At 52.2% G+C, this 15,189-nt stretch overlaps 1 protein-coding gene across 4 annotated transcripts in view; it reads right to left on the reverse strand.

The window, feature by feature from the left end:
* Positions 1-15,189, reverse strand: part of PLXNA2 (plexin A2) — a 202,662-nt gene that overhangs the window by 171,039 nt on the left and 16,434 nt on the right. For all 4 annotated transcript variants that reach the window (XM_072948477.1, XM_072948478.1, XM_072948479.1 and 1 more), the window contains exons 2-3: positions 5,666-6,933; positions 328-510 (exon numbers count right to left, since the gene is read on the reverse strand). In XM_072948477.1, coding sequence (XP_072804578.1) covers positions 328-510; positions 5,666-6,853 — 1,371 coding nt within the window. In that variant the 5' untranslated portion in view covers positions 6,854-6,933. The remainder of the gene's footprint in view (positions 1-327; positions 511-5,665; positions 6,934-15,189) is intronic.

The raw sequence follows: 15,189 nt of genomic DNA on the forward strand, positions 1-15,189 counted from the left end.
GGTCATTCATAATATAGATAACCAAAAAAATCCATTCTCCTTGATTTGGAGATAGTGATTTTTTTTTTCCTCCTTTAGGTAGATGCACCTTCCTGGTTTCTTGGAGTTTGGACCATATTGAAATATGTTTGTGTTCCCTAGACACTCATTGATGAATGGTGAGAGGAAGCAGCTAGAAGATAAGCCACAAAATTAACCCCTACCTACCCTGCCCATTCTAACTACCCCCACCCCAAGAAAACTGAGTTGCCTCGAGTTAAATCTCCATCAACAGCGACCTTCCAGAAGGGGCTCTCAGCCCAGATGCTGAACATCACAGACTCTTACCTTTTTCAGCTTGCCGCTCTTTGTCCCCACAAACACCACGCTGTAGCCATTGTAAACATAGGAGGCCACTGAGGTCATGCGGTCCCGGCTGGTGGTGTACAGGGTCAGGCCCTCCACTGGAGTTGAGCCTCCAAGTGGCTGGTTGATGTCCAGTCCACAGAAGTTGTCATCGATGGGGACCGGCTGGAGAGAAGGGGAAGGAACTGAGGTGAGTAGCGGCGGAGGCAGGGCAGAGTTGTTCCACACTAGCCCACCCTCAATGGCCAACTCTGGGACAGCAGGCTTCGGAGATGTACAGGCCTGGGGGTCGGGGCGTAATACACACCGCCCACAAAAACATCTCACAACTGACCCATGAACCCCACACCGGGTCCTGTGAAACCAGAGAGAGGAACCAGCAGTTTCTACTCCATCACCTGCAGTCACCCACTCACTTTTCTGCCAAGAGAACCAGTGGCAACTTGCAAAGCTGATTGCCTGAACTCATTCTCTGGTCATTTTAATGTCCCTGTGGACCAGCCATTCTGCAGGGCTCTTTGTTTTGAGACCGTGGAGATTCAGTATAGAGGCAACATTGCAGGATTCCTACCAGCCTGGAGGCAATGTCTGCCTTTGGGTGTAAGGAATTTTAAGGTATTGCATTATTCACCACATCCTGTACTGGGGATAGACTGAAAAGGGCTACCATAATCTTGAACAGTGCCTTATACTTTGGAAAAGTCACTTAATCTACATAAATCTCAGTTTCTCCATTTGTCATACTACCTGCCCACCTTTGCGAGGGAATCCCTGGGGAGAGGACATAAAGCAACCAGGAGGGATTCATTAAGTTATGCACAGACTTTCACCACTGTCCATTAGAGTCTTCCATGATGTTTGGGTAGATTCTGGAGGTGACGGCCGTCCCGTCTCCCACCTTTTGCAGGCAGTGGTGGTGTGCTTGTATAAAGAGTATCCATCAGGAAAGACTGGGGCAGCGGGGAAGATCATTTTGAGCAAGTGCAAAAATAGCTGGACAGAAAAAATTCTAGCCTCTGCTCTCCCTCTCTGTGGCTATGTGAACTTGGACCAGTAGCATCCTCTTTTGGGGCTGTTAAATTGATTATTTTTAAGATCTCATTCAGTTTAAAATAAAAAAAAAAAAAAAGACTGCATGCTTCCCGAGGGCAGGGGCTGCCAAGGGGGTTGCAGTCTCCGCACACTGTCTAGCCTGAGGCTGGGCCAAGATGGATCCTTTGAAACACCATTGTTGATTGCACAACATGGAAACCTGCGGGCAAAGCTTAAGACCCCAGGCTAGACGGAGCCCTGAGCCCTTGGCAACTGTTCCTTCTGGGTCTGGAAAAGCATCCCCTAGGAAGAAGGAAATGACTGTCGTGGGAAGCACAGAAAGAATTAGGGAGAGCCCTGCAGTCTGTCCCCTCAGTCCCTTCCTCTCAACCGCAACAGGGAAGAGCAGGCTGACGCATCATTCCCTGACAGCCTCGTTTCCTTGGAAGAACTGTCCTAGAAGCTACATGTGATTTTTTTTTTTTTTTTGGTAAACCAGGGACTTCCCTTTCCATCCCCTTTTTAGATCCAAAGGGAATAGAGACTCGTATCTTGTGATGCCTTGGAGGTTTGCAGAGAACTGCTGCTCCTGCAGCTGAATGGAGGTGCTACCCTTGTGTTCGTGTGTGTATGTGTGTGGGTGCATATTCTTTAGGAAAGAAAACTAGCTTTTATGTTAAGCATGACTTTGAACTCTGGATTATATGGAGTTCCACACAGCAGAAGGGATATGCTTCTCAGGAAAGGAGTGAAGCAATGGTATACTAGAGCCAGCTCATGAGGGATGCAGGATATGCATCTTTGCATTCAGTGACATTACACTGGTGGCTTGAAATCATCCATGGTGGGAGTATTTACAGCGAGAAAACTGGCAAATGCTTCTAATCAAGGCTCCCCCCGCCCATCCTTCCCTACTGCTACCATTGCCTGTGTTAGTCATTTGTCTAATACCAGCATATTCCTGGAGCCAGTGATGGAAATTTCAGCCTTCCTAGAAATGTCAGTGAGAAATCAGCTACTAATTTTTAAATTTTCTACTTCTCTTTCTCATCCCTACATGGTAGGCACAAGTGCCCTGGTAAGTCTCAGGAAATCTAGATTGTAATCCTGTCTCTACCACTGGCCAGCCACGTGACCTTTACATAGCACACAGGCTCTTTGAATGTTCTCATCTACAAAGGGAAAGATAGGACCAGGCAACCATCAAGCATCCTTCCAGCTCTGAAAGGCCTAGATTTCAGAGCTTCAGTCTCTTTCCCACTGTCTCCAGGGACTGGTAAGGTTGCAGAGTCTAGGCACAGGTCTAACCCAAACCAACTTCTGAGAAATGGCAGCAGAAGCCAAAAACTTGCTGGTGATTTTGAATTTCTCTCTCTCCCTCCTGACTCTAGAATCGCCGGACTGTAAGGGAAATGGTTTGCTCTGAGCCTAAGCCCCTGGGATTGGCTGGCCTTTCTTTCTCTCTTCTTTAAATTGTCAGCTATTCCCAAACATCTGCTGCCCCTTTACTTTTGCTCTAAAAGGGAGAGCCCAGAGTGCGGCCTCTCCTTAGAAGTAGCACGGCTAGATGGAAAGCGCTTGGACTAAGAAGTCATATCAGCTGAACTGAGCTCAAATCCCCGCTTTGGCATTTATGGTTGTGCGGATTTAAGTGATTTACTTAGTTTTCATGAGTCTTTGTTTTTCCATCTTTCAAATGGATAATCCTTGCTTTATAGGGTCATATTGAGGATCTAGTGAGATAACCCTCAAATTGGCCAGCACAGCCTTTGGGACAGAGCTGCTGCTCAAAGAGTGAGTTCTGGTCCTCATTCCTTGTCTGGGAACGGAGTTCAACTCTTTATCTGAGAGTTCCATGTGAGTCCGGAGATGACGTTAAAATTAAGCCCTGGGATCTCAGCTTCTTTCAGGCATTCTTAACCCCCTCTAAGGCCACCAAAAGGTCTCTGCATCCCCTGGTCTGGGAGTCCTTGGATTATAGAGATTTCAAGGGGCCCTACCTGTTGTGACCCCCTCACTCCCACACCTGCTATCAAGGCTGCACCAGAAGAACGTGATGATCAAGGGTGGGGGTGATGAGTTAGGGGCTGTTCTCTCCAAGGTCCTGATCCCACCTGCTGTCACCTCTCCCCCACTGCCTTCTCTGCCCTTTGGTTACTAGCCTGGGCTTGTCCCTCTGCAAGCCACTGGAGCCACAGAAGGGTGTCGGCTTCCTCTTCCCTCTGGCTCAGAAGCAGGCAGGAATCAGCAGTTTCCTCCTGACAAGGCCCCCTCTGGGCAGTGGGAACCGGGCCTGACTCTTCAAAGGGATTAACCCTTTCATTTCCTCTCCACTTCTTCCTACTGGTTGGGGCCATTGCCATGCTGTAAAGAACTTTAGAGAATAACTAGTTCGGCCTCCTCATTTTACAAAAGGAAAATTAGAGCAAATAACTGGTTCTTTAATTAATTAATATGGATAATTATGGCTGTCATGTATTAAATGCTTATTATGTGCCAGGTATTGTGTGAAGTATTTTATATACTTTTTTCTCTTTGATCCTCATAATAACCATAAATAGAGACTACTATTATTTCTATTTGAAGAATGAAAAAAAAATTACAGCTCAGATCAGCTATATAGCTTGCTCAAAGCCACACAGTTTTAAGTGGTAGGACTGATTTTTAAATACAAATCTGTTTGGAATTCAAAGCTCATGGCCTTAACAACTGTCCTATTGTACCAAGCAAATGACAGCAGAAACAGGAGCACAGCCTAGGTATGATTTGTTTTCTTGCCTTAAGAAGTGGTTTTGGGTCCTAAAAGCAGACACCCTCCACTTAGGATGCTCAGAAGGCAGCTGTATGGGTCACTCGCTTGGTCTCAGATGGTTCCCCAGGCTGCAGATCTAGTGCCCTCAACACTTTGCACAGAACTCTCTCTTAGCCCTTGTCACGATGCGTAACAGTTAGCTAATAATGGTAAATCTGGCAGGTTAATCTTGTTGCATATTCTCTCATCTGATCATCCCACGACACAGGCATTACAATCCCCATTTCACAGATGATAACGGAGAGATGTTGTTATTTCCGAAGCCCGGAAGCAGCACAGGTGGAATCTGAGCTCTGAATCCCAAACTCTTAGGCATTACATTGTACTGTCGGCTGCTTTTATCTCTTACTCTCTCCCATTAGATTAGGAGATATCTGAGAGTACTGACTATGTCTTTTTATATTTGCATCCTCAGTGCCCAGTACAGCGCTGGGCACTCAGGGGATCTCCAATACCCTCTTGTGACATGGATGGATGGACGGTGGGATGAATGGATGGATGGAGGGTTGTGTAGATGGATGGATGATGGACAGAGAGATGGATGGTTGGGTGAATGTGTGGATCACGGTGACCACTTACATGGCAGCATCCTGACCCTCTGACAAGACAGCACTCACCACTGACTTTCTTGTCTCTGCCATGCTCAGGTCTGGATCCCGAGCTCCCTTTCCTCCCCTCTCTTCCCTCTGCCCAGACTCCTGATGCTTCTTCCCCAGGTTTCAATCTGTCAGTCGGGCTCGACTCCCTTCCCTCTCCTCCAACTTACATATCCACCTGCCTACTTTACTCCCTCACTTGGCTTCACAGTGGCCTACAGAACTCTACGCGCACAGGATCTGGTCGCTGCTACCTCTGACCAGCCTCATCTCCAGCTGCTCTTTCTCCCACATGCTCTGATCCATCCACAGTGGCCTCCCTGCTCTTCCTCACACACTCCAGGCATGTCCTGAATTCTCTGCACATGCTGCTCCCTCCCTCTCTCTGGAATGCTTTCCCTAGATACCCATGTGGCTTACTTTCCTCAGCCTTTGCTCAAATGCCACTTTCTCAAAGAGTCAACCCTCTTGGGGAAGGCCTTTTCAGCTCCCGTGCTTTATTTTTCCCTCCCGCAGTTGTCACCACTTGAGAGACTACATGCTTTGTGTGTTCATTTGTCTTCCCTCACTAAGGAAAGCTCCATGAGGGCAGGTAGCTCTGTTGTCTGGTTCACCGTTGAGGCTGGAAGTGCGTACTATAGTGGCTGGTGGGGCGGAGGAACTGGATTATTTATTTGGAATGACTCGTGGGTCAGCAAACATGCCTCACGTTTCTGGTATTATCAGACTCTGTGTTACTGGGGACCACCCGGTGACAGGAGCCTGAACACTGCTCATTTCAGGTGGTGGTGGTCTGGGGGCAGGGTGGGCGATGGGGCACCGGCAGGAAGACCAGCGGCTGGATGCCGCATCCGGGATGGACCAGGTGAGGCCTCCTTACCGCCTTGGTGCACTGCACGTCCTTCCCCAGCAGCCAGTTGAGTTCCAGGTTGCCCTCCCCCTGGTAGCAGGACTGCAGGCGCTCCTTGATCTGCAGGTTGATGGCCCGGATGGGGAAGGCACAGAGGGCAGAGTCATCGGGTGGGTGATGATACTGCTTCTGCCCTTTGGAGAAGATGGCGAAGAGCACGTCATCCTGGCTGCTGATGTTGAAGGCCTGGGCCAGGGAGTCCCCGGGTTTGGCCAGGTAAGCAGCCTGCAGGAGGCGGTATTCCACCCCCGCCCGAGTGCAGCCGAAGGGCAGGGACACGTAGGAGTGGAACTTGGGGTCGTCCTTGCAGAGCCGCACGATGCGAGACGTGTAGAACAGGTCGCCGGCCGAGTTGATGGCCACGCCCTCGGGGGTCTCGGGCTGAACCGTGAGGAAGTAGACGAAGCCCCCGCTGGCGAAGCCGTAGATGTAGAAGATGTCAAAGTGGGCGACCAGGGCCAGGGTGTCGGAGGGGATCTTGATGAGGGAGGAGACGAAGTCGCTGTGGAGCTCGTAGTCGAGCATCGCGGAGGACTCGGGGTCGCGGGGCAGCTTGCGGCTGGACAGGGTCGGGAAGTAGTCCTGCTTGCCATCCACGGCCGTGCCGATGAAGAGCTTGCCGTCCTCGCCCTCGGAGCGCACGATCACGCCGTACATCGTCCCCGTCTTGTTGACGCTGGACAGGTAGTGCTCCTTCTTGTGGGACGGCTCCACCAGGATGAAGAGGTCGTCCAGCCGCAGCAGCTTGCAGACCCCCTGGTACAGGCTGCCGCAGGCCAGCAGCCGGTTCTCCGAGTAGTCGATGATCAGCAGCTTGTTGACGTTGTTGGTGAGCGTGAGCACCTCGCTGCAGGGCTGCACGATCAGCGGCGGGTAGCAGGACTTGTTGTCCTCCTCCGGCCCGGTCTTGTGAGCCACCTGGATGGTCAGGTTGCCGGTCAGCTTGTACACGCGGTTGATGGCCCCCACGTACACCGCCCCGGTCCCTCGGTGCACCGTCAGGTGGTTGAAGGTCCAGTCCCGGTTCTCGGAGTGGAAGGTGCTGAACTGGGGCATGCCGGCGGTGCGCGGGGCCAGCAGCACGCAGACCGCGGAGAGCAGGACCACTGGCCAGCCGTCCCCCTCTGCGGCCCGTGGCCAGGGCCTCCTCTGTTCCATTCTGAGCGGGGCGCGGACCAGGAGACAGAGCCTCTGAGCTCTCCCGGACTCCACTTTCCCGGGTGGGCCCTCACATGGTTCTGGAAAACACAAGGCAGAGTGGTGAGATGGAGAATCAATCCTGGGAGAAGTGCACAGGGTTGCTTGACCCAGGTCCCAATCCTGTCTAGCTCTGAGCCTCTTCCTTCTGTATTTCGGTTTTTCTATTTTTAACAGACTTTCTCCCTCTTCGGGATGCTCAGGGAATCCTATTATCTATTTTGGTCTCCAGCCTTTATGCTGTAAAATACTTCTTTTTTTTTTCTTCTTTACAAAGCATCTCTATTTCTGTCCTCTGCAGACATGGTTTTTATCTGTCAGAGAGGTTAAAAGACAGTTCACCCAGTCAGATGATGCGGGTGTGGGGACCAAAGCCAGTCTCCCCACCCGGTCACTAGTGTCCTCTGCCTGTCCAGGGGAGATCTCTCCTCTCCCCATCTCTTCCAGTCAGCTGTTGGGCCTGATATTGCCAATGAAATTCCTTCTTACTTCAGACTTCCATCCCCTCGCACTGCTGGTTTCTTTACTCTTTCATGCTCTGCCCCCCACAGGGAAGGAGAAGAGCTGGTCATCGTGAATAAGTAACTGCCTCTCGCTGCCCCTCAGCCTTGTCCTCTCTAGAAAGAATCATCTCTGACTGTTAGCCCTTCAAACGTGTTGGGAGAGTGGGACACGCTGTGACCAATAAGACTGGGATTGCCAGAGGTGCTATTCAGGAGCCTGAAGAGTCCCAGGGAGAAAGGGAGGACACCTCCCCCCACCGTTCTCTGGGACAGGAGGACATCAGCCAGTGCCTCCCCAGTAAGTGGGCTGCCAGGCCCCGGAGGAAATTGCTTCCGCTTCTGTGTCTCTGCGGGTGGAGTGGCTTCCTTGCTCATGGGGACCGGATAGCTGAGTTCAGCTCCAACCACTGGGCCAGAGTTCTGGGTTTCGGAGATGTGAGAGGAGTTGAGGGTGAGCAGCCACTGGTGGGGTCTTGTGACTGTTCCAGCCTCCCACGCACCAACCTCAGGCTGTCAGCCTGCGGTCCCCTGATGAGGACTTCGCTCCCTGCCTGCCCTCCCAACCCCCAGGCGCTAGAGGTTTTCCTCCTTATTCCAAGGAAGTTGCCCAGAGGGGCAAGGTGGGGGGCTCCTGAGAGAGCTTCTAGGGACTCCCAGGCAGGGTGTGCAGAGTGGAGCATGTCCCATCACTCTGCCATCCCTGCTCCTGACTTCTATGGCGAGGGAGGGACTGTGGTTGCAGGTAGCAGCAGCAGGGGGCAGCGAGCCCTCTAGCAGAGAAAGCTTTTCTCCAGCTGGACAGATAGTCCGGCATCCTTCTCAGACAAGTCCAGACAGAACTCTGGGCGGGTGAGGCAGCACGAATGGAAACACCCAAGCCAAGGATGCAGAATTTGCTCCAGTGGGGTTTAAGAGAGTCCCATGTCCTTGCACCCTCCCTGTCTGGCTCAACTGGGTTGGAATGAGAACAGATGCCACCTTGGGAATCCGCGCGGTTTTTGCTCGATATCTTTAGAAACTCTCCCTTGTCCTCCTCAACTGTACGTCCCACGCCTGACCCTGGTGCCAGAGGTAGATCCCACCTGACTGCTCTCCTCCAACCAGGCTCCACCGGGGTGTTCTGGGTGACTCATTGGGCCCCAGGCTTCCTTGGAAAGCGGAAGGCAATGGCGGCATGAGGCCTAGGCTGACCTCAGCGACTCTGACACAGCCCTTCCGGCCCCACGCGCTCACCGGCAAAGCCTCCTGACAGACAGGGCTTTCGGTTTGAAAATCAGAGGTTATTTTTAGCTATGTCCTGGGGCCGGTAGCAGGACGTGAATTCCTCAAGAGGAGCTGTGGAAAGGAAATAACAGAATCCTCACATTCTCCAGCTGGGGACAGGGAGCTGCAGGAGGCTGCGCTGTGTGTGCCCCTGTCCCTGGGCAGGAAGGCTCCTTTGCTGACAGGTGGAGGGAGGGCAGCCGGAGGATTATAGTCATCACCACCCTGCACTTGGGGTTTGGCCTTTTAGAAAGTGTTCTCTGAGCTCTGGCGTTGAGTTGGTGGGCAGCACACTCCAGCCTCCCCTGTAACATACACGCTCATGTATGCTTAGCCCCGGGGTGGAGGAAGGAGGTCCCAGTAGGTAGCAGAGAGTAACACCAAAGGACACGGTGTGAGGTTAAGGTCAACTGTCTCACCTTCCCGCTCAGTATCTTCCAGAGACTCAGTTTGAATACAGAGTGGCTTCTGTTGTTAGGCAGAATTTGGGACCTTGGGCAAGTCAGGTCTCATCTCCCATTCCGGTAGAATAGAGTAATTACGGTACTGACCTGTCAGGGTGTCATGGGAGTGAATGAGATAATGTGGGCAAACCTCTTAGCATGGTAGCTGGCACTCAGTGAATGCCCAGCTGATCCTAGTTGTTATTATTATCATGGAAACCTCCCCAGGAGACTGAATTTCAGGAATCCCGCCAGAGCTCCTGACTTCTCTTTTTGCTCGTATTCATCCTTTCCATGGGAATGAACGCTGTGGATAGACCTTTGATTCCCTTGCCTTCCCTGTTCCAGTGAAGGGGCTCAAACTGGGAAGCATGTGTCAGAGGAAAGAGGCTAGAGCCAAGGTGATCATCGCTACCAACCTACTGCACAGGTCCCAACATAGCCTCTCTGCAGCCTGCAGGGAGGCCTGTAGAGGCGCAGGATCTGGAGAGTTGAACTCTGAGTGGGAAAATTGGCCTGGCGGCCAGAAGGCACGAAGTCATAGGGTAGGAGGCAGAGTGGGGAACTCAGCGAGCCCTGGATTCAAATCCTGCCTGTGTCACTCATGGATTGTGTGGCTTAGCATCAACCTGAGCCTATTTCTTGGTCTAGAAATAAAGGGTATTGGAATTAACCAGTTTGTGAGATTTCTTTCTTCAGACAAAATGATACCCTGAAGCTTGCTTGCTTCTAGAGCCCATGACTGGAATACAGCTGAGGTCCTTCTGTCCAGCCGGGTAAAGCTGGTGAAGTCGGGAGTTCTCAACAGGCCACTAGTTGGGTTGCTTTCCTCTCACCCCTAGATGGGCATCCACTCTGTGACAAACTGCTCCTGGTGAATTCCAGGCACATTCAGTCCGTGGGGCTTTAGGGTCACCCTTTTGGGAACAGCAGGGACCGGAGCACCGGGGTTAAGAGGAGGCATGGTCTCCTGCAGTGCAGGGGTGGCAGGTGAGGCTTGCGTTCCACCTCAGAGTGTGGCTTTCACAAGGACCACGGACTTCAACAGCAAGTTGGGAGCCTCTGTCTTTCCATGCCAAGGCTGATGTTACCAGGTCACACAAGGATCAAGCCTCCTGTCTGAATTCAGACTGAGGGAGAAGGGCACCCACCTGTGTGCCTCTCTGATGAGAGGCGGTGTGGTCGGATGGTCAGATGCATGAGCTCAGAACTTACATGCTTGGATTCAAACAGAGGCAACAACTGTGCAAACCTGGCCAAGGTACTGAGCTGTTCCGTGATACTGTCTCACTATTTCTGTAAGATGAGCTTAGCACTAGTAACTACCTCATAGGATTGTTATGATGAAGTCAGCACATATAAAGCACTTAGAACAATGCCCAGCCCATTAGAAGTGTTCGAGACTCATTAGCCTTTATTAGTAGTAATTTATTGGTCAATATTCCCAACTCTTCATTTCCATCCATTCTCTGGTCTTAGAATGAATTTTCCATCCTCAGTTTGGTAGAAGCCAGGGAACACAGACTATGACTTTGCATACCTACCATTTCCTAACCCCAATTTTCCACTGGTGTCAACCTCAGGGGTTTTCTCAGTGCCTCCTTCTTCCTGTCCCTTCTCCTCATGAAGTCATTGTGTCGCATGCATTCTCGAGAGCCAAACTTGCCTAGTCTCTGTTCTCCCATCAGTTTCCCTCTCCCCAGGTCTCAGAGCAGGACATGTGCCCTGGGATATTCACTCGCCCTATCAGCAAAGCACACAGAGTGCTCCTGATGCCGAGGAGAGGACGTACTCGGCTCTCGGGGAAGCAAGTGTCACTAAATATTTTATCTGGAGGGCCTGGTGACGCCATCTCCCCGATCGGGATTCAGGAGGCAGGTGCGGGTGACAGCTAGTGAAGGCATCTCTACCTCCCTGATCAGCTGCTGCAGGTGGCAGGGGCCACGCAGGGAGGAAAGACAATCAGGCACTTCCAGCTCAGCTCAGGGCAGGATTCTCTCCTCCCTGCGACCCGCTCTGTTGCCTTTTTCAGGAGAGCTGAGTGCACGTACCTCTATGTTTACTTGGCCTCCTTTATGGCAAAAGAAAGGAGGAAGATGAGGAGGTAGGAAGGGTCGGGATGGAATTTTGCTAGATTGAGTGAGAGTTCATAATGGTAGAGCTTCCAAGCGTGGACCCATCCATAGCTCCACTGTCACCACTGTCTGCATCACCACCGTCATCACCACCACCTGCCCCAGCCTGGCTGTGACATTTCTCATAACAATAGCAGTAAAAGGGGCCTATTATTATGACTGCACCTACTAGGTGGCTCACAGCCAGCACCCCGAGGGGCCAGATGGTGACAGAGAAAAGGAAATTCTTAGAAGAAGGGCTGTCCTGGCATTCACCCCAACCTCATTCCCCTCCCAGGGCAGAGAGAAGTCCGTCCTCTCCCTCAGCTCTCCCTTCTAATTAGCGACACCTTTAAAGCAGGAATTCAAAGCCATCGCTAGAGGAGACTAAAAGATCACTCCAATCCACCTCTCTTTTTTAAAATGAAGAAACAGAAGCCCATGGAAAGAAAACAAATTTTCCAAGGTGGCCCAAAATGACTCAGGGACAGGCCGCGATCAGAAGCTAGACCTTGTGACCAAAGGCTGTACTTCCTCTGCAAAAGGGTCCTGGGGGGGGGGGGTCAGTCATGTCCTGCCTCCTCCAGGCTGCCCTGTTTCAGGAAAAGAAGGTGCCTTTTGATGGTGGTGGCCCCAGGAGGAGCAGAAGTGAGCCTGGTGCTGAGCAGGGACAGTGAGGTGGTGTGCAGAGCAGACCGAAGGAGGCGCGGGATTAAGGAGAATGAAGGGGAGACCAGACTGGCTCCCCTCTGTGTCGGGGGATGGGGAGTGACCTCCTCCAGGCCCCGGCAGGCTCAGACAGTTCTCACACACAGGAGTGGCACCTACATTGTGACCTGGGGGCTCGGGGGTCCCGTGCCATTATCCCTCTGGGTTGTGGACAACCTCATAGACAGGTCAGATGTAATATCTAAGTGTAGGCAGCTTCTTTTTCTCAAAGAGTCAGAAATGCAGCAGAAAGGACTAAAGTAAGATGTCAAGGAGGACATCCTGTCTAGAGAGGTTCCTTGGGGCATGTCGCCCAAAAGGCTATGAAATATTCTGACGCTGGATTTTCCCGACAGCTGTTTTGGAAGGCATTTACCCAGCGGCAGGGGACTGGTCCCCGTGACCTGAGGAGGCTGCCTCAGGGGGAAAATTTCCATGGATTGAAGTCTATGAGGATAAAATGTTGAAATGAAATGTGCGATTCTGGGGCCCCAGTGCGCCCCTTGTGGGTGGAACGATCCTGAAGGCCCCGTCCTAATGTCATTAGCGCGCTTGTACATGCAAACATTCCCAGTGTCACTCTGTCTAACAGCGACCTTGGAGGTAGTTCAGGCACGTTGGGTAGCACAAGGTGAGCGAGAGGGTGAGCGCAGAGGCCCCGGGTAATGCCGACAGCTGAAAGGCCTCAATTAGAGTGAAAGGAGTTATCTGGTATTTAAATAATTATTAGATGGAAGGAATAATCATGGGTTTGAGCTGATTTTTTCCCCACTGTCACCCTGATGGCGTCTATAATATTATTATTCAAATGCCCATGCTTCTCATTGAGAAGAGACCACGAGAGAGTGGGGGAGGGGGGTGGGCAGGGAGGGGGTGGGAGAGACTCATTTAATCTCCATGTGACAGGGCTGCAGGAGGCACGATTAGTCTTTTTCTTATTTCAGCTGTCACTCAGGCACAGTTGCTGAGATTGTTATTAGCGTATTTTATGCACGCGATTTAAAGGCAAAAGGGGAGGGGGTGCGGGGAGAGCAACAATTTTCTACAGAAAATAGCGCGACCAAAGGAACAATTTAGATGTCACTGCTATACCAGCTGCGTTTGCTTCATTAATCAAATGTCATTTTTGCCCCAGACTCTGTGCTGTTATGTGAAGCCAAGTGGCTATACCTCACCCCGGAGCGAGAGAGAAGGAAGGTGAGGAGAGACAGAGGAGCAACATGGACCTCTGCCCACATGTGGCATCTTTTCTGAGAAGATCAAATAGGTGATGCTGTGTCCCCCTCCCCACCCAGGATGGGTCAAGACAACTTTGGGTAATAATGTCGACCCTGTCACTTTTTCTCACTATGGGAAGAGAGAGCCCCTACTTGTCCTTATGTGCATTTTTTTTTTTTTTTTGCAGGTGGATAAATCAGATCCAATCTCCAATAACCAAGGAGGAAGGGAAGGAAATTCGAGGAGGCCTTGACATTGATCAGCAGTAAGGGAAGAACCCATATTCCAGGTGCTGAGGCCGTGAGGGGCTGCTGCCCAGAGCAGCGTGTGGCTCTCAGCTCCGGCAAAGGGAGGGAGCAAGGCTTCGCATCCCACATGAGCGCATGTCAGCGGTGGGCTCTCTGCCTCCCAGATGGCACAGTGGGCAAGTCGGGGGACAGGGGACGTGAGGGGCTGGGCCTTGGCATGAAAGGCAGGCTAGCAAATGTTATGGGTTGAATCGTGTACCTCTAAAATTCATGTATTGAAGCCTTTACCTACACTACCTCAGAATGTGGTTGCATTCAAGACCAGGCCTTTACAGAGGTAATTAAATTAAAATGAGATAATTAGGGTGGGCCCTAATCCAAATGTACTGGGGTCCTGATTAAAAAGGGGACATTTGGACACAGAGACAGGCACAGAGGGAAGAGACACAGGGAGAAGACAGCCATCTGCAAGCCCAGGAGAGAGGCCCGGAATCCCGTCCCTCCTTGCAACCCTCAGAAGGAGCCAGCCCTGCTGGCATCTTGACTTCTGGCCCCCAGAACTGTGAGGCCATTAACTTCTGGTGTTGAAGCCACCCGGGAGGGTGTACTTAGTGACAGCAGCCCGAGCAAACTAATGTGGCTGGGAGGAGCGCTGCCCTCCACCGTGTGGGCTTAGGAAGTGTGCTTTTGAAGAAAGCGTGTGTGCATACGTGTGCGAGCGCGTGTGTTTGTGGCGAGGGGTTGAAGCCGTCACAGGGCCGACACACTTCGGGATGCAGACCTCTTAACATCTCTGTGAGCCCCGAAGGCAGCAGACAGGCTTCCTCCTTCACCCATGCACTTGCTCTGCCTCTCCCAGCTCTGGGCACGGGGAGCTTAGGCCAGTCTCTCAGCTCTCTTGCTTCTTGCCCTGCGGAAAGTTCCTGTCCATTTTGCCTCCCCTGCCTGCTTCTGCTCTGGCCCAGAAGAGTCAATGTGTCACTTGCAAGACCCCAAAAACATCAGGGGATATTTTGTGACTCCCCCCATTCCCACCCCGGCTCCTGCTCTGGCCTGTCCGGGGGCCACTGCCCTTTCATGCCAGGAAAGGCTTTCTGCTGGTTTTTTTTCCCAGGTCTCCCAGTGGGCTCTGCTCGAGCCCTGGAAACCACACCAGCTCTCCCAGGGCCTTAGCAAAACATGCAGTGTTTGTCCTGTCCGCTCACAGGCTATAAAAGTTTGGAGTTGTCTCCCTGAATTATGAAGGGTTCCAAAGACAGGCGCTCATTTGAGGGGTTGCAGAGGGGAGGGGCTGGGCTCCTTTCTGGGGTGCTGGCTGGGCTGGCCTGGTCAAGTCAAAACAAGATTCATTACCCTGGGGCCGGGAGCAGGGAGATACACCGCCTGACCCTGCGGACCTGCCCCATATGTCACGGGCCTGTCAGAAATCTCCCAGAATTCCTTTTATTATCTAAAGGTCGCCACCCGGGCAGCGCGGAGAGGGCCCGTGGTATAAACTAAACTACAAGAGCAATCAATTTCAAGCAGCTGCCGCCCGCCACTCCTCCCCCTCTCCCCTCTCCGTGCGCTCGGCCCGCTTCAGCCCCCTCTGGGGCACGGCTGCCTTGCCATGGCCACCTCACCCCTGGGGCAGAAAGAATTTCTGCAAATTAGCAGGGCTCTGAGGCACCAAGCAGCCAGCCCCAGGATCGTGCCTGTCCTCTGCACTATGGGGCTCCTGGAAAGGTCACCCCACTGCTCCCCTGACTCTAGCGGGACCCTGCCTACAACCATCCTAGTAGTGCGGCTGCTTTGCTGGTA

This window comes from Vicugna pacos, chromosome 23, assembly GCF_048564905.1.
Source record: "Vicugna pacos chromosome 23, VicPac4, whole genome shotgun sequence".
In the NCBI taxonomy this organism is placed as follows: domain Eukaryota; kingdom Metazoa; phylum Chordata; class Mammalia; order Artiodactyla; family Camelidae; genus Vicugna; species Vicugna pacos.